Source organism: Perissodus microlepis, chromosome 11, assembly GCF_051167445.1.
Source record: "Perissodus microlepis isolate ML-2025 ecotype Zambia chromosome 11, ASM5116744v1, whole genome shotgun sequence".
Lineage (NCBI taxonomy): Eukaryota > Metazoa > Chordata > Actinopteri > Cichliformes > Cichlidae > Perissodus > Perissodus microlepis.
In genome coordinates this window covers 20,377,771-20,401,959 of record NC_140471.1, presented here as the reverse complement: position 1 = coordinate 20,401,959, position 24,189 = coordinate 20,377,771, and the positions used below count along the sequence as shown (strand labels likewise).

General features: G+C 41.5%; 2 protein-coding genes across 2 annotated transcripts; one reads left to right on the top strand and one right to left on the bottom strand.

Moving 5' to 3' along the window:
• Window positions 1–381: 381 nt before the first annotated feature.
• On the bottom strand, window positions 382–3,397 carry sec61b (SEC61 translocon subunit beta). Its single transcript, XM_084944131.1, has 4 exons — window positions 3,251–3,397; window positions 2,688–2,785; window positions 1,700–1,804; window positions 382–920 (listed from the first exon to the last, which is right to left on the bottom strand). Exons 1-4 carry the CDS (start codon window positions 3,251–3,253, stop codon window positions 833–835), a joined length of 294 nt encoding a protein of 97 aa, XP_084800257.1. The 5' UTR covers window positions 3,254–3,397; the 3' UTR covers window positions 382–832.
• Window positions 3,398–3,662: 265 nt separating this feature from the next.
• Window positions 3,663–11,731, top strand: alg2 (ALG2 alpha-1,3/1,6-mannosyltransferase). The gene is made up of 5 exons (XM_084944130.1): window positions 3,663–3,783; window positions 4,462–4,633; window positions 4,725–4,862; window positions 5,462–5,629; window positions 6,564–11,731. Exons 2-5 carry the CDS (start codon window positions 4,463–4,465, stop codon window positions 7,302–7,304), a joined length of 1,218 nt encoding a protein of 405 aa, XP_084800256.1. The 5' UTR covers window positions 3,663–3,783; window position 4,462; the 3' UTR covers window positions 7,305–11,731.
• Window positions 11,732–24,189: the final 12,458 nt, after the last annotated feature.

Sequence of the window (24,189 nt, the reverse complement as noted above, 5' to 3'; positions counted from 1 at the left end):
GTCGGATAAATTACAAGTAGCTGGAATTTGTTTAAGTGTTTAGTGGACTGCCAATCACAGTGAAACTTAACACTTAACATTTCAATTTCTGTTTTAATATCCTTGTTTTTATCCATCTAAAAGCACCATCAAGGCTTTAATTTTAGTCGAAACAAACACTAGTAAATGCCTTTTGTGAAAACGCACGGCTTTCAGTAGTCTGGTAATGGATACAGAAGGTTAAAAGTGAGAAAACTTCACTTGTCACTAACAACGCGGCAGAGAATATTTGTCCCCTCATTCAGTGTACAAAAAGCCTCGTTCAACTTCAAATGACTTGAAAAACAAAAGATTTTTTTTTTTAGTCAAACAAAGTAAGGTTAAATTTAAAAAACACACACATTAATTTTTACTTTTTTAATTGTACAATAATACAATCACATTTTGTACAAATGCTGTTAACAAAAAAAAATTAAATTGCAATTCAGGCTACGGGGAGAAATGTTGGTGGGGGGCCTGAAAACAACTATGTCCTTGGGCACTGCACTTAATTCATGCAGCATTGGAGTGAACACAGGCTACTCCTGCTGCTTGAAAGGGACAGCGACAGCGCTTCTCTCCATTCACCCCATCATGTGTGACACATGCACACAGTGATGGGAAGGCGCAACAAGGTGGTCACCAGAGTCAGACGCAGATGAAGATCGTGTACAGAAAAATCCAATTTGTGTGTTTGTAGTGACAGCAGAGAAAAGGACGTGGGGAGGGTATGGTGGTTCATTTGTTGTTTGGTCCAGGTCCAAAGAGTTAAGAAACTGAGGCGCAGGGTCAAAGGTCATCAGGCCAGGGTTGCTTAAGAGCGGGTGTACTTCCCCCAGATGTGAAGCATGAAGACTGACGCGATGAAAAGCAGGCTCATCACCAGCACGGGCACCGGACCGCTGTCACACAACAATGAGACGATGATTAATAACCAGATTCTCTTACACACACACACACACACACACACACACACACACACACACTTTGCTGTAACCCTAACCAGAGTGCGAGTCTTAGCGGAGAGGCTGATTTTATTGATGAGTTTTAGAAACAAGGAAGGGGCTCTCATCTCTGAAGGAGGCTCTGAGTGGGGGGGTGGAGGAGCGCATTGCTAAGTAGAAGCATTGCCATGCCAACCCTCTCCTCCGCGGCCCTACCTTTCCTCCCCCCTCTGTCAGAAGGCTGTAATTGAGTTGACCTTTCAGAGTGGATCCTTTAATGAAGCTTTGAGGCCGGCGTCTAACACAGGAACAAACATGCACTCGATATACAGCACTGTATACGACGAGCGTGCCCTCCTTCGACTGCTGGAGAGACGCACTCAATAACCACCACAGCACCATTGATCAACCAATGACTGGCTATGGCCAGGAGGCAGGACGCCTCCTCTGCTGTTGGAGGGGGTTGGGCATTGCGGATGGAGCAGAATATAAGTTTGAGAGTTTTCTAAATGTGTACTTTCCTCACATAATTACGTGTGTATATACACTCACACTCTTATTAGGCTGAATACATCAACTGCTTTACTGCCGAGTCACGTCTGGCCAATTTCCCACCATTAAACATGGCGAGTGTCGGAAATCCTGAGGATTAGTTTTGGAGTTGCGAGTATACGAAAGTCAAAATGTCAAACGCTGGATTGGTTTGTGGCTATAAAACTTTTATAAACTATACTTACACTTTGAGTCCCGGTGAGTCTTCAGTGTAGAAGCGCCACATGCCGCCTGTGCCAGCAGATCCCGTGGTCCTGCCACCGCTGCGTGTACCACTGCTGGTAGCTTTCCTGTGCAACACAGATGCAAAACGATCTTTTATTCTACCAACAATCAGCTATTTCTTAAAAAAATTAAAAAATGTCATCACATTACAACACTTTTCCAGAATGGAAAAGAAACCAGATTTTAAAAAACAAGCACAACACAATTTCTGTCAATCATACTGTTGGCAAAGTTTATCAGACTTTAACTTTATTCAACTGTATAAACCAAATCAAAACCTTCTTTTAGGCTGCCATATATAAATCACCAGAAGAGGGGAAAAAAAATCAACAACAACAGTGCGATCTATTATACACTACGGCTTATTATGAATTTAATTATAGTTACAGCAGCTGTTGATGAAAGAGCACTCTGAGTCATTGCTCCTTCATTCTTTGGATGAGATTAAACAGAGGTTAATGAGGTAATGAAGATGGTGGTAGTAATGGGTAATAATGAGTCTGAGAGGAAGCAGTGAGTCTCTGATTACACACTGATTAAGCCAACAGCATAACATCTATCTGCTCTAATCTATGGGAAGGAGCACGCACGTGCACACACACGTGGACACACACGTGCACACACACACACACGCACACACACACACACACACACACAAATTATCAACACCTATTCACAGGATGACGACATTAATAGATGGGTCACTACTGAGTGAATGAGTGTGTGTGTGAGAGAGAGGGGTAATTGCAAGCTTTGTAAGGTGTTTGTGCAGCACAGTTATCTTTCTTACAAAAGATATTCTCTCACTGGATGGTGGAAGAAAATCTGGTGTTAAACTGGGTGTAGAGACAATGAAGGCTGCATTATCTATCAATTCCTCAGGACACCCTCTGTGCCCTTTTGTCATCAGCTTAAAATGCTGATGGCATAAAGTGTGTGTATGCATACCTCTGTCTGACTGTGGAGCCTGCTGCACGGGGAGCCACTGTCTTGCTGGGGGATCTGCTAGAGGCTCCAACATTGGTGGCACTTGCTGCTGGTCCAGGCTAGAAAATAAACAGCACGTTTAAAATATACGACAATGTTACAGCGCATTCAACCACAAACCCTCATATCTGTTACATTTTCACACCTAAAACTAACCTACAGCACTCTGTCATGAGATTCAATAAATGCTTCGTGTATAAATAAGTTATATTTGGCTTTAAAGTGTATATTACGTCTATATCAGATTACAAAGACTCTGGCTGGGTACTTATACAGTTACTATCAAGCATCAAGCACCAAATCTCCTTCTAAAGCAGTCACATATATTTAACATTTACTTAATTAAGTACTACAATAGCCTGAAACTTTGTCTTGAGACCCTTTAATTCGTAGTTAAAAGAGCCACGTCTACAATTGATGAGCTAACGTTAGCATACTAGCTAACAGCTGAGTGCTGAATGAATGCGGTGGACAAGGCTAGCGTGACCAGTAGTAGCCGTTCCAGTCAGATCTGAGGAGCTTACCATTTTGTTTTATTTGTCCAGATGCGAGCTAAAACGCTTTGGAGCTCTTCAAGCTGATGTCCACGTCGGAGGAGCGGCACACAGTCAGTGTGTGAAAAACTTGAGAAGAGAGCCCACAAAGCTGACGCTTGTCTAAAAAGGACACGACTGCAAAACACAAGACCAAAGTAGGCGACCAGATAGAAGCCCGAGTAACTGACCGCATTTAGCACAAAAAAACACACTCAACAGAACATCATTTCAAGTGTTTATGCATTTTTGAGTTATTAAATAATAATTATAAAAATATTTATTTCTAATGTTTTGAATTCGTTTATAAATATGTACATTAAATCAAAGGCAAATAATTGATTACCCTCGGTTCTGAAAGAGACGTGTCTGTCACGTCGGAGGAAACGCTAGCCATTGTGGCTCAAGCACGAAGCGGGGTGAGTCTAGTCGTAACGTTTGATTTGAGCCAAGATGGCGTCTAAACGGTAACTTTGTCGGACGGTTGATCGGTATTACAGACAGCTGAACAGGCATAATCACAGGTTGGTACATTTGGACAGGTTAGTGCGGAGAACCGAGCCTAAATTATTTTACCTAAAGATGTGGTTGTGTTTCGTTACAAATTCCGCGGTTGACGGATAACACATTATAATAATAACTGAACAAACGTCTAAAACGGCTTATAATCGTACTAACTGTCATCTAAAGAAAAAAAGGTATCTGAATCAGGAATAACCTGTTATTAGCTCGACTTTTCCTCTCTACTATATTGTGAACTAGCTGTTTGTCCTCAAATAGGTGACTGAGGCTGTGACAGTCAGACAGGGTGGTTGCCAGAAGCTGTGGGTGTATTTCCTTGCTGTCAACAGTTCTGAAGTACCTTCAGGGATAAAAGTTATAAATTAAGTGATGGTACAAAACCACAAGGACAGATTCTTCAAGTTGGCAACAATGCAGCCCTGAAATCTTTCAAAGATTAGATGCATGAATCCCGGGTACCTTTCGCTGGAGAAAACTGTTTGTTGTTTTCATCAGCATCAAGTTTTGGATTGTTTGACTGGCACAGAAAATGTATTTTTTCTTTAATCTGTGCCCGAGGTTAACACTGACTTCTTTTTAACCTTAAAGCTACTCATCTAAACTTTGTACTTCTGATTTGGGAAAATTAGCTATTTGCCCTTATTCATCTCAGTTTTAACTGTATTCTTTCTTGTCTATAGGATGGCACGGGTAGTTTTCCTCCATCCTGACCTTGGTATTGGGGGAGCGGAGCGGCTGGTGGTCGATGCTGCCGTTGCTCTGAAGTCTCAGGGATGTAGCGTTCAGATCTGGACGGCCCATTATGACCCAACACATTGCTTCTCTGAGACCCTCGATGCGGAACTTCCTGTGGTGTGTTAGTGTGCACTATGCTACTAAAAAAATTATATCACTGGTAAACGCAAACATTTTGTCACTGCTCCTGTTATTATTGTTCTAATAGGTGTGTGTGGGTGACTGGCTACCCACCAGTGTGTTTGGCTACCTGCATGCCCTGTGTGCCTACCTGAGGATGATCTATGTGGCCCTCTACCTGGTCTTCCTTAGCGGTGTGGAATATGATGTCATCTTCTGTGATCAGGTGAATTGTATTGCACAATAGGTGCCAGAGACATTTTAAGAGAGAGGATATAAAAAGGCTTTTTAAAACCCCGTTTGGAGGCAAAGGCAGCATGAATGACTGTCATATATTTTTTCAGTTCTTCTGAGAAAACTGTGTCTCATAACTTACTGTAACTTCTCTGTCACTTAGCTGTTTTTTCAATGAAAAACAGTGAGTGGGCGCTTCCCAGTTGAGCATCTCAAGAAGAAGGAGCAGATTTATTTATTTATTTTTAAACATTTGGTACATTAGCTTTAGCATATTTATGAATCCGCACATTTTACTATTAAAATGGGGTGGAAACTTTCAGGGCTGGCAGAATATATTTAAACTCTGTCTTGATAAAACACATGGCTTCATTAAATAAACTACAGTTGGAATTAAAAACCTGCTGGTTCCAAGTGGGTCCAGTGGGATTTGTTTTTCCAGATTTGGTGAATTTTATATTGATTGATCCTTGTGCAGTGTTTTAAACACTACAATACCATTTAAAAACAATCAGCCGTTTTATGACTTGCACTTCTGTTAAATGGGCACATGTCACATTTTCTGTATTTTGATCTTTTCGTTGTTCCCAGGTGTCGGTGTGTATCCCAGTGTTACGACTGGGTCGCCGCAGGAAGAAGGTTCTGTTCTACTGTCACTTCCCAGACCAGCTGCTGACTCAGAGGAAGTCGGCCCTGAAGAAGCTTTACCGTACTCCCATCGACTGGCTGGAGGAACGAACCACAGGCATGGCTGATATGGTGCGTAACATCACACACAGCAACATGGTCAGATTACAGGACAGGACTGACTGTTTTATTTCATTTGTATAATAAAAATAGTAAGGAATGTTAACCAATCAGTGAACCAATGAAAGAAGTTCAAAAAACCCCAGCACACTTTTCAATCAGAGTCTGTGGGCCTACCAAAGGTTGATCAGGTGCACATCTGATTACAAATGATTAAAATAATAAAATTAATTTGTAGACTAATGGAATAAAGGGATTGACCATTTTATGTCAAAAGAGTGTTGCTAAATCACTGTGGAAAATTAATCTCTCATTTTGAATTTGATTCTCTCTCTCACACTTTGTCATGTAGATGTACAACCTTGAAAAGCATTCCTGCAGAGCACTAAGTGAATGATTTTATGGCTTTCGTGGGTTGTTTGGGGTGATTTTTGGAAGTCCAGAGACACTATCCTCTCACTTGCCTTATTGTTTTTTTTCAATAACTAACTCCGCCGACTTTCACAATCAGCTGTTCCTGAAGACGCTCTGTGCCTGTGTGTAATTAGCAATTATACTAAATACTTACTGTGTAGTCCAACTACAATGAGCCTATCTTTTCATGGGCCAGGAAACTGGACTTTGTAGATACAATTTGCTCGGGTACAGAACAGATTACCTAGTGTGAGAGCACACCTAGCTTTTCAGCCTAAAGAAGTTTGAAAGAAGTAAATTCTCTCTCCTCGCAACTGCTTTAGCTCTTTAGCTATTCACCGGTGCGAAAGGATTTGATCTCCACATGTAAGCTGGTGTCAGAGCTCAGGGCCCTGAGAGAATGACATTTTGATTGTACTTTAGACTTTTTGGTGATCAAAGGCCTTATGCTGCTGTTCATGTTATAGGGAATCAAAATACCTCTGATTTATGTGAGATCTTTGTGAACAAATCTCTTTATGCTTTCTTTTAGATCCTGGTAAACAGCCAGTTCACCGCAGGCATCTTCAGGGAGACTTTCCGCAGTCTGAGCGGAGTCCAGACAGATGTCCTCTATCCCTCCCTCAACACGCGTACCTTTGACGAGGCAACCACTGAAGCACAGAGCCTGGAAGGACTGCTCCCCGAGGGAACTACCTGTCTGTTTCTCTCTCTGAACCGATACGAAAGGAAGAAGAATTTAGGCCTGGCTCTGGCGGCTTTGGCAACCCTGAGGAGCAGCCTTCCTCCTGGCCAGAGACCAGGCATTCACCTGGTGGTGGCAGGAGGCTATGATGATCGCGTCACTGAGAATGTTCAGCACTACACTGAACTGAAAGAGCTAGCAGCGCAGCTCCACTTGGAGGACTGTGTTACTTTCCTCCGCTCCCCCTCAGATTCGCTGAAGGTGGCGCTGCTGCAGGGTAGCACTGCCGTCCTCTACACCCCTAGCAGAGAGCATTTTGGGATAGTTCCTGTGGAGGCCATGTACTGTTGCTGCCCCGTTATCGCTGTGAACTCTGGGGGCCCCCTGGAGAGCGTGGCAGACGGGGAGACGGGCTTCCTGTGCGAGTCCACGGCCGAGGCCTTCTCTAAGGCCATGGAGAGGCTCGTTAGGGAGCCACACCTCCGCAGGGACATGGGACAAGCTGGGAGGAGGAGGGTAGAAGATAAGTTTTCTCTTCAAGCCTTCTCAGACCAGCTGTATGGATACATTGTCAGGCTGAGCCAGTGATGTGAAAGGTGGAGGAGAGACAGGAGAAAACTTGTGAAGAAATGATCGTCTGCTGAACAGTGAAGCTGAGTATGGATGGCTCGGCACTACAGAGAGTAGGAGCGAGGATGTATGTGTATATGTGCAAGGAGGTGAGGGAAGTATCATGAGGACTTGGAGGACTATTAATCAGCATTCCCCTGGAGAGGTTGCTGTGAGGGGGAAAAAAGGACGGAATTTCTATACCAATTAAGAAAAGACTAACGAGTTTTCCAATCCTATCTTTACAAAAATACCAACCTTGCAAGTGTGTTCTTGTGTGTGAAGTTGAGGATGTGAAGCAGCGTGGCAACCAAGAGCCTCCAAATGAGTCTACCCAAAGGATTGATTGTTAGAGTGAAATGTTTTGCACTGTGTCTGAGTGTGTGTGTCTGTCTGTTGTTTTCTTTTCTACAGCACTCTTTGTCTTTGTGTGTTTTGGGGATGAAGAACAAGAATGTCGTTATCACCGTGTGCCATCAGGCAGCGCACAGTCGCCGATCGATAAGCAGGATGCGTTCCACTACTTCCGCTCGGAGCTTTGTTCCCCGGCGTGTATTCAGAAGACGCCGGCCTGTCCATGACTCTTACTGCTGCATGCAGGTTATTAGTAGATGATAGAGAGTGTTTGGCTTTATTAGAGGTCTGGCTGATGGGCAGTGTGCCTGTGCCTGTGTCATTATCAACGAGGAGAATAGCGGGAGGTCATTGTGTCTGTGCGCTGCCCTCTACAGCCTTCCTACTGTATAGAAATGCTCTTATTGACATTCCTGAAGTCTTAATAAACAAGAGGACACATAGTTTGCTGAGTCTTATGGAGCTTGCTTTGTTGGTAAGTTTTTGGCCTTTAATAGAGTTCACTAAGGATTTTGTGGGTGAGCACGGAGGCACAGAAGCATTCTTAAAGCCATGGATAAATCTGATTGTGCCTCAAGTTATTAAATAAAGCATTCTCAGACAAAGTAGCAGCAGAGGAGTTTCATTTTGCTCATTAGGAAAAGCAGGAAGTTTCTGTCTCCACCCGTCGCTGCATTATCATTTCCAGAATCTGAGTTGTATCCTGGTGGGCTTGATTCTTCTTCTTAAATGAGATCTGAAAAGACTAGATCATTTGATCAGTAAATCAGGTGTACAACTAAAGGTTATTTTCCAGATCATTTGACCATTAATATTCCTCGAAAATAAAATGCAGTCCACTATATTTTAGAACACAAGGTAACATTACCACATATGAAATGTATTCTCTTATCCAAAAATGGCAAAATATCAATTTTTTAGAAAAGACTTCTGAACTTTAGAAATGGATATAGCTACTGTGACATCACCCTTTGATTAACGAACATCTGTTCTGAAACCTCAAGCTGAGACTTTTCACCATCTTGGTGTTTTAAAACCAGATAGTGATTCAGAAACCAAGAACCAACCAGCATGGTGAAAAATCAGCCAGACACCGAGAGTCCCAACTCAGCAAAAAACAGCCAAACAATGACGCTATCAAGACTTTTCGATATTTCTGATGCTTGTCATCTGAACTTCACTGCAAAAATCTCTCCAAAATATGTCAGAAAAATGTAGTTTATCGCACAGATTCTGGTGCATAAACTGCAAATAAACAGTGCATTATTTTACCCCAAATATTTGTGCACGAATGAAAACCGCACTATGTCGCCACACATGCCGATGGGTGCAACAGGTCAGTAATGGGCGATCTCTCACTTGTTAGATGATTGTGTAAACCACTCCATCATGGAGCCACTTCATTACTTCATCTTTGAGTATAAAATAAGTCAACTAATCGCTGCTTATCAACAACCCAAACCAACTGATTTAATGCCACTCTACTGTATCTCTCTCACCCACCTAGTTGAACACAGCGTAGCTGTATTGAACAAAAGTGGCGAAATGCTCACTGTTGAAATTCACCAGGTCATATTTCAACTCCTGGTGCAGGAAACTCTGACAGTGACAGCTTATTGTCTCGGTGTTTGTTGTTGTTGACGACCCTGATTTGGGTTTCTTGAGGCACTTTGATCTCAGTAATGGGCAGTGTTGGGAAGGTTACTTTTAAAATGTATTCCATTACAGATTACAGAATACATGCCCCAAAATGTATTCTGTAACGTATTCCGTTACGTTACTCAATGAGAGTAATGTATTCTGAATACTTTGGATTACTTAATATATTATCATGCTGTTTACAACTACGTGAATATACTATTGCTGTGATTTATTACTGTTACTGAAGGTCCGCGGCTCCAAACCGTAGTAAAGGGACCTCTGGCTAACACCTCGGGCTCATAGCCAAAAAATAGCTTTACTTTGTTGTCTGGGTCAACTTTGCTTGCGAGAGACAGAGAGAGGCGTTGAAAGGCTGCTCCAACAGAACTTATTGTTTTTGGAGGAAAACACGAACAGGGTGTACAGTCGAGTCTTAATAGCTTACTTATAACTGGGCTCGTCAGGCACTCTTCTTGGCTGCAGTGGTTATTATTGTATTTACATGCTTCCAGCTCCCGTTTTTGCTCGATGACAGATCGTACTTTTCCTTTTTCTCCCTGCCTCGCTCACAGACACATAACGGGTATGGCAGTCCATTCTCCCTGCAGCACGGACTACACTGCCTATGATGCTACATTCTTTAGAGCTATACCGGTAGCATTCTGCCTATTAGCTTAGCACAACAACAACAACAAAAAGGCGCTCTCTCACCCAGGAAACACGCAGAGAGAGAGCGTCACCCTGTAACCATGGCAACCGTAACGCTGCCGCCTGGAACAACAGAACATAGCTGTCAAACAAGACCCAAAGAGTCCTGACCCGCTACAACATGAAACAGGGAAGTACCGCCGTGTAATCCATTTATTTCAACAAAGTAACTGTATTCTAAATACCACCTTTTTAAACGGTAACTGTAACGGAATACAGTTACTCATATTTTGTATTTTAAATACTTTCTGTGTTACATTTTCATCTTGAAGGGGAGAAAAAAAGAGAAGAGGAGTTTAAATAAACGTACTGCATTTTGATTTGACACAACAACCAGCTCAACTGCAGCGTGTAGCAGGGAAAACATTTCTTACCTCCACACCCAAAATGGAAAACTTGGCCTTCTCCCATATAAACACTCCAAACTCAATGGGTTTGCAAACTCAATCAAGTGTCCCACCTCTGTTGTGGACACACTCTGATATATCTGCAGAAACAAAGAGCAGAGCTGGTGCACAGAAATTCAATAAAACCATGAAATTTGGCTGAAAAACAAACTTAGCTAATAACTAGGTTTTATACATCCAGTCCCACTGGAAAGCATGACCAACAAACCCAAACTGTTGTAAATTTTCTGCATATATTATAAATGCTCACCTGTCTCCATGTCAGTTTGGAAGAATTATAGTTGCACATTCCCATGACATCCATTGCTGCTGTGAGTTGAAGCCAACTGATGGACAAAAGGGCACCTTCCATATATAAGGCTCTGTAAACGGGTTGTGCAATATGTCAAACCTCTTAATTTTTTCCAGATAGACTTGACTCTAAGTAGTTCATGATAATAGGGAGCCTTACATGTTCCATATTAATTTAGTATCTTCTATATTTTTCCACGTTTGTGCAGGACACCGGGGATCTTGGTCATATTCCATATTCAGAAATGTTTCTCTTAGTTTGATTAAGTCGCGCGGTTCGCCTGCACTGAGTTTTCAAATCCCTCATCTCATATTGATTCAGACATTTTCTTCTGAGTCAATTTCAAAAGCTGAAAGGCAACAAAACCAACAGCGATACCACTTATTTTTCAGAACTTCAAATTATTTGTCCCTATAGGTCCAATTAGTGCTGGTGGCCATGATTTAATTTAAAATAGATAGCAAGGTGTGGAATATTGCAGCGATGCTCCTCACGTCAATTTATGTATGTGAACCTGATACGTTTGACTTTTGCAAATAGGGTAAAATACATACTCCGATTTAATATTCAGGAATGGTTTAGCCCGAGAAATCCCTGTTTTACACACCTGACATTTGATCTGTTGTCCACTGTTTGATCTGCTGGTGCTTGATTGGAAGTTGATAATCAGTTGGATAGATGGACAATATAAAAAAACCAAACATATTTAATGAGTCATTTTTCAGGATGTAATCAGTCTTTTGCTTTCTGAACTTCTAACAGATATTAGGTAACAGTAAAAAAGGGTTTCTGTGAGACGTTTTATGAGTGTTTGTAGTGTGATTTTACTCAAAGGTGTCCACTGTAAGGTTTCCTTTATGAAATTAAAGAATTTTGTTGTTTTAAGATCATGAACAACATCTAAAAATTTCTTTGCTTACAATTAAATTACAATTGTGGTTTTTATTTGCAAAATATGTTTTTCTATAAAGAAAAAATAAAGAAGAAGAAGAATGCAAACCATTCATTGGCTAGGAATCAAAAAAGCGTGTGTGTATTTATGTGTGTGTTCATGCTTTGTTTCCACATCCAGAAGCATTAAGAGCAAATGATGAGGAGCGTGTTGCTGCAGTGATTTAGGGGCCCTGCTAGGGTGGATGATAAAACGGTCCCGCGGAGTCCGTAAGCGAGCGAAAAGACACACAAACAAAAGCATGCAGCAGTAAACACTGATCAGGCTCCATTAAGAGTTCCACGTTCTCGCCTACACAGAAACACGGAGACCGCGGTCTCACTTCTGTTGCTGTCTGGTTTCCTCGCTCCTTAAAGGTCTTTACCTCAAAGTTGGGAAAGAAGAATCAGCAGTCCCTTCACTTCTCCGTCTCTCTCTCTGCCCTGTGGTGGGGTGGTTATTGAGATCATGGTGTGTCTGAGTGGCAGTGATAACCGGTACCCAGGTGCCAGTGGCACACTGTGTTTAATTAATTAATGAGACTGCGGGGTTGGTTTTCTAATTCCACCTAGCCGGCATCGGGGGTGTGGGGGAGATAGCCGTGAAATGTTTAGGTGTGTGTTTTCAGGCGAGAAAAGGGGAGATGTATGTGCGAGTGCGTGCGTGTTATGGGTGTATATCTATTTTGTTGGCAGTTTGGGAGCTGGCTTCCTTGTTAGTAGGGTATTAAAATATGTATGGAATATTTTTACTCCCACTTTTAATCAAGCCTCTTGATTGGGAGTTAATCACAGGCCAAATGAAGCTGATGATGAAAGAAACACAGTTAGCGTTACAGTAATACATCAATCTGAACTCTTCCTCCTGCACAATAACCAGGTCATGGGCATGGGATATAAACATAATACAATTACTGGATGGTGCTCAGATGTGTGTGGTGTAGGTTAAGGATCCAATTATGTAATATCAAACCAAATTCCAAAGAAATCAGAGAGCAAGGATATGAAAAAGACTTTTAAAATAAACTCTATATTAAGACCATTAAATTACTCCAAGAAGATTTTGGCATTTTAGCAAAATGCAACTAGCAACTTTCTCAACTTCATCAGTCATGCAGCACCTTAAAACAGCTTTGCCAAAACATTTTAAAGTTTAGCCAGAAAAGTATAAATGATGGTAAAACGTCCATGACATTACAATCAAACATTTTAATGTTATTTAACATTTCAGTGGGAGTTTCTTTCTTATTTCTTCACATAGGTTAAAGATATCACTCTTTGGGTGTAGCAGTTCTTAGATGTATGAAAAGTTGCTGTATTCTGCTAACAGTGAGGTAAAATGAATTATAATTAAAACCTCTGTGAGTGAGAGTTATGTCCAAGTGAGATGTCATGGTATTTATTACAAAAAAGAGAAGTCTATCAAAATCCCAGACTGAAAACTGGGATGTTTGGTTTCTTTTAACCCCAACGTTAACTTTACATTGGTAAAAATTTTTATTAGATACACCCTGCTAATAATACCTCTTTTTTATTCAGAACTGCATTATTTGTTCATGGCACGGATTCAAAAAGGTGTTGAAAACAGAGATTTTGGTCCATCTTGACATGATAGCATCCAGTGTTGGGTAAGTTACTTTAAATTAGTAACTTAGTTACATTACTAGTTACTTCTATCAAAAGTAACTCAGTTACTTCAAGTTACTCGTTACTTTCAGAGTAACTAGTTACTAGGGAAAGTAACTTTGGTTTTACTCAGAATTCTCTTGTTAATGTGTTGCTTCCGTAACCCAGCAAGATTGCCAGTCTTCTAGCTTGCTTACTTGCCACAAGTGCACTGTGCCACCTACCAATAGAAAGGAAAAAATAATGTGCACATTTCCACGAGAGAAATCCCACGCCTGATTCTATCCTAGCCTGCTTTTTACATCCAACACAAAAACTGCAGTCGTGGTGCTTTCGATTGTACTCAGAACTTGGAAATTCTGCCTTCTGAATAGGAAGATGTAGGTAACACCAGACTGCAGATGAGCTGCATACAGGGCTGGACTGGGACAAAAAAATCGTCCCGGGCATTTTGACTAGAGACCGGCCCACCATTATAGGAAAAATCATAAAGCCTTTGAATGAAAATAAACACTGTTGTGACAGTGATGTACACTGTTCTGATATGTATCAATCTATAAATTGTTTGTTGTAAGACTCAGATAATTATTTTTTTTAAAAGTGAGACATTTTAAATGAGAATAAGAAAGTATTTCCTTGTGCCCCCCTTTCCCCGTTAATGCCCTACATGGACCCCTGGCAACACTTTGCTAGACCCGCCCCTGCACAGTTACCAGCTGTCAGCTACTTAGAAAAGGATCCTGGTGTTATTTATCTCTCAGAAACAGTTCATAACTTCCCTTCAACTCATTCATGTTAACTAAAAGGTAAACCTGTTTCTCCATCACAGCTCTGATGATTCAGTAAGGACATCTCCTGGTTTCATCTTCATGTTTCCCTCTCACCAGATAACCAAACCGACATCATGACCAGCAGCTTTACAGCTGTGGCTCCAGCAAACATCAACTGATACTAGAAACTAATATTAAATAAATTCTAACAACAGCTGATCAAGCTTAAACGTGCTGCTGTTGTTTACCGCGACATCCACTGGTTTCCTCTTTCTGGCGCAAAGTGATAAACAAACAAGAGAGAAAAGCTGATCAGCTGAGCATTGATCAGTTTCCTGATTGAAGTAGAAACAGGAGAGGGAGGGTGAGAGAATGAGAGAAGAAGAGGCAGCTGTGCAGCGTAAACACAGAATTAATCCAGCTTTGTGTCTTTTTCATTGTAGCTGAAGTCCGGGACAAACTGTGTTCCTTTTCACCTCAATACGAAACGCGTAATATTTTCTCTGAATACGAGACGATTCCGTTTTTTACGGGACGGTTGGCAACTCTAATAATTAACCTTGAACAAAATAAAGTTCAACATCAGTCACATAGCACCCACCCAGCTGTATAGAAACCCCGTCATGCTAGCTAGAACGCAGTACGAAAAAGTCAGCATAACGAAAATAAACTCCACCTAAACTTGGTTTATATGTGACTCAGATAGACTGCAGGTTATAACTTCTTACCTGAAGTTCAGTTCACCTGACACTCTCGGACCAGCGGCCGCTTCGGGTCTCTCCTCTTGCCTCCCTTTTCCTTCATCCACCTGCTGGTTTCCACCACTTGCTAATGTTATTGAATCTGTGGAAGCTCCGCGATAGCCACCACACGAAGTAACGAATAACGAGCCTATTTAAATCCCAGTAACGAGTAACGCGTTCCCGGTTTTGGCATAATAACTAGTTACCGTGCTCGTTACCACAATAATAACGTAGTTACTGTAACGCGTTACTTAATAACGCGTTAGTCCCAACACTGATAGCATCACACAGTTGCTGCAGATTCATCAGCTGCACATCTGTGATGTGAATCTTCCGTTCCACCACATCCCAAAGATGTTCTATGGAATTGAGACCTGGTGACTACGGAGGACATTTGAGCACAATGAATTCATCGTTCAAGAACCAGTTTGAGATTATTTGAGTTTTGTGACATGGTGTGTTATCCTGCTAGTAGCAGCCATCTTCTGATGAAAATGTGGTCGTAAAGGCATGGACATGGTCAGCCGCAATAGTCAGCTAGTTTGTGTTGTTTAAATGAGGCTTAGTTGGTACTAAGTGAAAATATCTGCCAAACCACCAGCAGCCTGAACCGCTGATATAAGCCAGGATGGATCCATGCTTTCATGTTACTTATGCCAAATTCTGACCCATACAAAATCACAGCAGAAATGTAAACTCATCAGTTTTTCCAGTTTTCTGGTGAGCCTGCCTGTAGTCTTATGCTGCTGTAGCCCATCTGCTTCAAGGTTCAGCATGTTGTGCATTCAGAGATGCTCTTCTGCATACTTTGATTATAACAAGTGATTATTTGGGATGCTGTTTGTCTTCCTATCTGCTTCTCCTCTGATCTCTGCCATCAGCAAGACTTTTTTTGCCCAAAGAACTGCCACTCATCTTTTTTTTGAGAGCATTCTCCAAACAACAACAACAACAAAAAACAGCAACAACTTGGGATCCTATACTGGAGATGGCAAAGACCAGCCGGTCTAACACCAATAGCCGTGTCACATTACTTACTAACTTAACCTTTCTTCCCTATTCTGATGCTCGGTTTGAACTGTCTCGATCACGTCTTAAGCGCATCAAGTCGCTGCCATGTGATCGAGTGATTACATATTTTCATTTTTGAACAGTTGAACAGGTGCACCTAATAAAGTTGCTGATGAGCATACCTCTGAGAGTTTAAAAACATTTAGAATACATACTATACCACCATGAGCATAACAGACCACAAATGATAAGAAGATGCTTTTATGTGTTACAACTGTGTCCTCAGAAAAGTTTGAGCGGCCCCGATTAATAGAACAGAAATAGTTAAGAAAGGCAGCTGAAAGAGGTGAGCTCACACAGAATGTGAGGGTCACAGAATCGCATGTGAAGACAGGAAAAAACTGAAAAACTGCACAGTAAAAGTCCATTGTGCAACATTCAGTGAAAATACCACACTGAAATATGTAATAAGAATTTGTAATTGATCTTTGTGGAGTACTGCTACACATTCAATAGATTTGTTAGAAAATGTAATATTAGTTTTTAAAAAAGGAAAAAAAGAGGTGGCGTGATGAAAAAAAGGTTTATTGGGTTCAGTTTGGCTTTTTTTTTTTTTTTTAAATCAAGCATCTGCAGAAAGAGAATCCATAATCAAAGCAAAAGCACAACAGGATATTTCATTCAGCTTTCTCTGATGCACGTAGACACAAACATTTAATATAGCTCAGCCTTTCTTGTAACTCTAAATATTTTTGCATTTTGCTCCAGGCACAGGAGTTTTACTGCAAGCAGAAAAAAAAGCTTCCTAGATCATAAATGATAGAATGTGCCTTAACAAAAGAAAAGCAGCATTTGTATTCACAGCTCATCTTTAAGAGCTGTTTTACATGGTACATGTTAACAAATTATGTATTTCATACTTTACTACTTCCATAAAGTACTCAAATATATTAGCTTACACACCGTAAATGTTAACACTGTGCAACTCGTACACTCACACACTGGCAAACAGTCTTAGAAGCTGATATCACAAATGAAGGGAATGATTTATTGACGCTCCATAAAACTCTTCTTTCTGTCGGAGCTTACAATAAAACTTATATAATCTCTGCTAGTGAAATATTATAGATAGGCTCTATAAAAATAGCTTTATGACTACAGGGGGAAAAAAAGCGCTATAACTTGTTCTATCCTGTATATTGTGGTTTGAAACATCTTATTGCTTAAAGGCAAACGAGTCCAACATGAACGATTTCCCAGTTCAGGGGTGGGTTATCACTAAAATCTTGGGAGTCTTGTTTCAGATGTAAAGTTATGAGTAAAAGTTTAGTTAGAAAAAAAAAGCTAATAACACAGTAAGGAAGAAAACCACACAGTGTAAGCTAATGATAATATTTAATGGTAATCTGAGATTTCAAGAGTGGTCGTGTGCTGTCTGTATATTAAAGTTTTGCTGGAAGTGACACTGCCCCACATCTCATCGCTTAAAAGGCACAGATTGCCCACATACTATGAACCATCACAGTCATTATTGCTCTTATTTGTGTTTGTGTAGGGATTGAATAAAGAATCCACTTTGATAAAACCAGATATCTTTTCACTTCAGACAGAGCCAGGATACCTGATATCACCAGCTTACAGTCTTTGTAGCCCACCAGGAGTGGGGTAAAATAGGTGAAGGTGTTTTGGGAGCTCCCCCAGCAGCCTGGACCTACAGGATGGCTTCAAAGTCACCTGATCCAGTTCTGTCTCTAAGCTTGATCAAAAAGGAAAGTCTAAGCCTAATTTTAAAGGAAAGTCGGTGTCTGTCCACTGAATTCTGTTTCCATTGACTTTTACTAAAGTATTAGAAAAAAAGAGGTTTAACAGTTCTCATAAGGATTTAATGAAGATTTCATTTAGCAACTGGCTGTTGTGTGTATCTGTGGCAGAAAAGTTGCAGGAGCTTCCTCGCAGACTCAAAATGACTTTGGCAGGACGGATACAAAACAAAACAAAACAGCATCCCTACCTTAACACAGCATTACACTAAATCCAATTGTCTTTTGAGTCCAGATTCATAGTCAATGCAAAAATAGGAAATTTAGATCAAGTGTTTCATCAAACTCTCAAAAATAATTGTTGAACTATTCCTTTAACCTGCTAAATGCTCCCTGAACAGCGATCGATCAAGAAGCTCTTGCACAAACAGCTTTATTTATATCATGAACTTCCTGCTTTAATTCATCTTTGTTGTTAAATTTATACCCAAGGTAAGTATATGCCTTAACACACACAAATACACACACACACACATCCTGGCTCCCAGGTTGCTCTTCCTGGAGCAGCAGGGTGATGCAGGAGGAGGAGAAAGGGGGAGTGGGGGAGAGCGGAGAGAAGAAAAAGGAAGAGGCAACAGGAGAACAGACCTCCCATTGAACTTGGCTCGCTTCCAGCACTCATTCGCCCAGTAATCAGCTGTGAGTCAGTCAGTCATACCGGCTCTAAACAAACACATTAACATTTGAGTGCGCAATACAGCGATGGCTGCTTGCATGCACGCAAGCACAGACTGTCACTGCATTAAAGACACATACACGCACTACCGGAGCACAGTTTACTCTTAACCTGCATGCGTTTTTGTGAATTTCACTCGGAAAGTGTGTTTTTTTTCTTTACAGTCTCAGTTTCACGCAGGTCTTTGATGATCACGAGTGATGGAGAGCTGGAAAGGACAAAGGGTATTTTTTTAAAGTGTGTGGGGGGTGTATTGATAGAGGTGGGGTTGGTGGACTTCTCATCAAAGGGCGCCATCACTCACCTATGCCCCAAAAGGAACTGTCAGCGTGCAGGTATGATGCCTCGGCACTGCGCGCGAGAAGCTGAGCAGACCCCCGCGCAGCTGGGGAGGATAACCTCCGGTGATTACACTCGCAGGGGTGAATGTCAATCATGCTGGCTGCCATAATGTGTGTATGTATGTGTGAGACAAACCACTCAGTTGTTGATGCAAGTATGCCTTATGTACAACTGTGGATTTTGAGCATGTGTGTCTGCATTAGTGTGTGTGTATGTCTGCCCAGCGATGGCCTGTGAGATTGAGCTGTCAGTCGGCAGGCAGCAGATGAAGATTAATGGAGCGAGCAAACAATAAGAGGCTGGCAATGATCATAAATATGCTAATGGCCATTATCAATACACACTCACTGACATGCATAAGAGACAAAGTATGCAGACGTGTGTGTGTGTGTGTCTGTGTACAGTATTCATGCACAAGGGATTTGGGATAGGAGGTGATTCGGGTTACCCAGTTAAAATCATCCTCCCTCCCTTTGGGATACTGCAGCATCAAAAGACACACACACACACACATTTTTATAGTGGGAGTGTGTTGGCTGACTGATGGATCGGGCACCTGAGCTTCCCATGTGTTATGTTTGGGGTGTGGGCCACAAAAGGGAAAGGGAGGAGGGCTCATTGAGTAGATGACATGATTGGTGTCACATTAAAATCTGTTTATTTAGTGCTTGTGCGCGTGTGAGAAGGGCAGCGGATAGTGATGGTGTCTGTGCCAAGCCTCTGATTAAGACTACAGGTTCAGCTAATAGCACAATGAGAAGCTGATTAAGAGCAGATGAGATGGTAAAAAAAAAAGAAAAAGAAAGCAGAGAGACATAAAAGGGATAGATATACAGACACATCTATTCACTAAACTGATGATGGGCCTCTTTGTTGTCTCATCCCATTCTGTGGTTCTCTTGGGTCCCTCCTGTGTCTGTATTGCATGCTCATTTTTTAAATGAATACCCTCTTTCTTTATCTCTCCCTGCCTCCCCCTCCTTCCTCTTTGTCTCCCTCACCACCCATCTGGGTCACACAGCAAAAAAGAGCAGAGAGGGGTCCCTGATGTGAAACCTGGTCATCCACTTTATCACCTGAAAACACACTTCTTAACCTCCTTCTACCTGGTTGTCTCTTTTCCCGCCTACTTCTCTATGCTCCATAGGGTGTGCAAACTCCACTGGGAGATGTTGAAGGCTCTCGGGGCTCTCCGACCTTCCTTGTCCTTTTAGCGCACACATGCATACATACACACACACACAAACACACACACACGTGTACTCCTGCTGTTACAAACTCACACTCGCCGTCCATTTCTGATGGAAAGCGCAATTTGTGTGTGGCAAGAGGGCGATGGATGGAGTGTGCAAAGTAACACAGGGAAGTGGTTATGATTGGGGCTAATGAGCTCACAGGGGATGCTGGGATAGAGGAGGCGGGCCAATGGCAAGCCTGGTTCAGATACACCACTCCCTGGAGGGTCTCAGCTTAGCTGAAACCCATTTCACCTCATGGGAATTTATTTGAGTATTTGTGTGTGTGCTTCTGGGTAGTTGCTGTTTGAAAATCAGCAGTCCCTGTGGTCATTATACACTCATTCTGCTGAGCTGGTTACTACTGGTCCCCATAGACATCGGTAGTAAAGCATTTAGAAGTCACATCAAATCGTTAAGTCAAGGTCACGAGGACCCGCTTGTTTTTTTCCCAGAGTGTTATTGAGTCTGTAATCTTGCTCTTAGAGGCCAAGCAGAACAAACTCATAGAAACTCAGTGATGATCCTTAACACTGCATCAGTGGTAAGTGTGGGTGTGTGCGAACAGGTGTGTGTGTGACAGTGTGTCATTCTGTGTGTCTCATTACCATGCATGGTGTGTCAGTGTTGTCCAGAAGGCTGAGCTTCCATCCATTGCTCCAGGGGAGAGTTATAGATTACTGGCTGGAGCAGGCAGGGGCCAGGGGAGCCGCTGGAGCCCAGAACCAAGAACTGTAGGCTGGGCACGGCTCTCAGCTCATCAGCCTGTCTCTTGAGGCTGCGGAGCTTAACCTGGAGCAAGGCTCTGATTAACCAGACTAATGACAGTACAGCCCCCAGCTCCCACTGCCAACACCATAATCACTGCTTAAGGCCCCAGCCAGTCGTCATGTCTATATGGAGAGAGAGCAGTGTTACAGCTTAATGGATAAGTCTACGGACAACAAGCATTTTAAGTCAACGGTCAATAGAAGCTTTGAGAGTCAATCGCAGGAGAAGGGACCAATGTATGAGGCTTGAATGAGCTCAAATACTTTTTTCTGTTTGTTAGCTGTATCTATGCAAGAGGCTCAGTATGTGAATATAAATATGCACCACCGGGTTTGTGTGTGTCACCACAGTTGGAGGTGTTTAATGAGCACTGATCGATGTCTCATCTGCGCCTCCTTAGCGCTAATGCAAACATTTCATCAGGACAATGGAACCGTTCAGCCACTGGTACACACAGAGAACCCAACAGACAAACAGCACAAACCAAACAACGTATGCAAATAAGCCAGACAGTCAAGCTTTTGTTCTTACACTCTGTTACAGACAATTACCCGGTAAGTGCAATAAACACACCACTGGTAACAATTTATATCTTTTTAGCATCTTTGAAGGTGTGAAGGAGGTTGGAGTGCAGTCAGCCTGCAGAACAGGCATGCCAATAGTGCTTACTGTCCTCTGTGAGTAAAGTGATTTCTGACAACTCCTAAATTAATCCCTGCAGCTAGATCACAGCCCCGCTTTATGACTGTTTGTGTGTGTGAGAGGGAAAGGTAGAGACAGAAGTAATAGCTTGGTGTTATAAACAGACTCGAGTCGATAAGTGATCTAGCTCCTGCTGGGTGGAGAATGAGAGAATGATATTCAATTCAGACCCCAAAATAGGTAAAAAAAAAAAAAAAAAAACCTCCTGCAGGTTTACTGCTGCTGCTGCATGAGGGAATAAAAGGATGAGACTATTATTTTACTTTTCCTATAAAGCTAAGAGCCGCAGAGGTGAGATATAGTTAAAAGGCAAATATGAGGCAGACTTCAATAAAGGGTACCTGGTTACTTTACTTTCCCTCTCACACAATTTTTTTAAAGCATTTCCTCATTTAGGACTTCACATCCTATCCAGACTGTGAATGTTGTTTAAAGGTGGGGATTCAGCAATGTTGAGCAACTTCCATCCCATCTCCAAGCTTTCAATATTAACAAAAATCCTTGAATCTGAGGTAATTTTGCAGTTAAAACAGTTTTTATCTCAAAGTCAAAGTAAACTTTACTGTCATCTCTGCTATATACAGTACAGTATATAGAGAGACGAGACGACGAAGCTCCAGTTCCCTTCAGTGTAAAAGAACAACAATAAATATAGTAAGAGTAAGAATAAGAATAAATATAAAGACTGGGGTAAGGGAAGTATATACACTTTGAGGTAAAGGGGTCAATAACATTCTAAAATTTACAATTTACAATCATGATTTAAAGTGGCTTTGAAGTGGTTTAGATCAGCGGTCCCCAACCTTTTTTGCGCCATGGACCGGTTTATGCCCGACAATATTTTTCATGGACCGGCCTTTAAGGTGTCGCGGATAAATACAACAAAATAAAACTAGTACCGGTACCGAAAAAAAGGAAATTTATTCATAACACACCTGAAAAGACCGATAAAAACCCTGAAAACTATACATTTCACACCTGAGCCTCAACTCTCGCGGCCCGGTACCAAACAACTCACGGACCGGTACCGGTCCGAGGCCCGGGGGTTGGGGACCGCTGGTTTAGATGACCAACATAGCAGCTTTACAGTTTACAGTACGAGTATGAGTATCTGGTAGTAGTAGAATAGGGCACATACCATTACTGCTGCTAGAGCTGTGACAAATGATCTCATAGGTGTCCTGGACAGTACATTGTGTTGCCTTATTTGTGGATAATGAAGTGTTGATTAAAAAACGTAATAATGCTGGTTTTGGTCCTAAGGCTGTGAAGAAATTCTGAAATCTTATAAATCAAAATCAGTCTGTATATGCAGAGTGCCATAAATCTGGTGTCCCACAGGGTTCATTTAAACAAATGATCTGGGCAAATAAAATTTCAGCAAAAATATATCTTTATGCTGATGATATTATCATATTCACACATGCGCTCTCTGTAGGGAATGCAATACAAGAGCTTTAGAATCAATTTTATTCATTACGAATTGCTTTGCAGCATTTAAAATAAGCTTTATTTAAAAACAAAATTTATGGTATTCACAAAAATTCACCCACAAATCTGACATCTGATGGTGAATCAAATAATTCTTGCCTTACCATTTTTTCAAATAAAAATACTTGTGGAAGCTACTTTTCTACCTATGATAGTTATGGGGATTCACTGTTTGATATATGGATGTTTCTGCCTCAGCTTTACTGAGCCACACACCTCTATGTTTTATTATAAATGCAATCATCACTGCATTCATCCCTGGATTCTGTGTGATTTGATGGGCTGGCCGTCACTATTTGCAGAAAACAGCACTGGTATATTTTTCTCTGATTCTAGGTAAACTTCCTGTTAATCTGGGTACTCTTCACTGTCATCTAATTCCAGCAGCAAACCACCTATGCTCCTCTAAATGGTTGCTCTGACGTAACTAAAGTTCTGACAGATCTGTGGAAAACAGTGTTTACTTACTATGTACCTTGGACGTTAAATAATTTCCAGAAAGCAATAAATTAACATGCCTGTATCTATTGGTGAAAGTTTCATAAGGAATGCAGTGAATGAAACCTGTAAATGTTTTTCTTGTGAGGCCATTCATATTTTATGTTATTGGCATTTTTTTGTATTGTATATTATGTTGTACTCCCTGCATTTTATGTTGTTTATGTGTGTCATTTTTTAAATGTTTTGAGTTTGTACAGCATCTACCTTGGCCAAGTCTTTCCTTTGAAAGAAATTTGAATGTAACTTCCTGGTTAAATAAAGGTAATATTAACATAAACAACCGTGTGCATCTGAGATTTTTGGGTCTTTAGTGTATGTGGGAGACTCAAGAATAACTTGCAGTACCCGTATTTGTCCTAATTAAAGACAGCTCTTAAACCTAAAATCTCACCCTTTTTAAACCGCAGTTGGACAAAAACCTCTATAGGAAATAAAGAATATGCTATATTGGGTTTGGACTACATGAGCAATACTTGTAATATCAGATATATGATCGGTTTTGGCCATCCATAGGATGTGTGCTATAAGGTGACAGAGGGAAAGAAGAAGGATGCAAGACTTATGTTCCAGTGGCCACTTTTCAGTCTGCAGAAACTCTTATTGGCTAACAGCCCTAACTTAGCCATTCACGTTGCTGCTGATCCTCCATAACATGCAGAGCTTACCTTGTGTGTCCACATGCACAGCTGTGTGCAGCTGCTGAATGGACCACTCATGCAATATTTTCTGTTAGTGTGAGTTTATTTAAAGCTGTGCCTTTACAAGTGCTGGTTGACAGCTAAGCAGAAGAAAGATCCAGGCATGCACTCAGAGCAGCTGCGTTTCTGAATGGATCCCGCCGCCA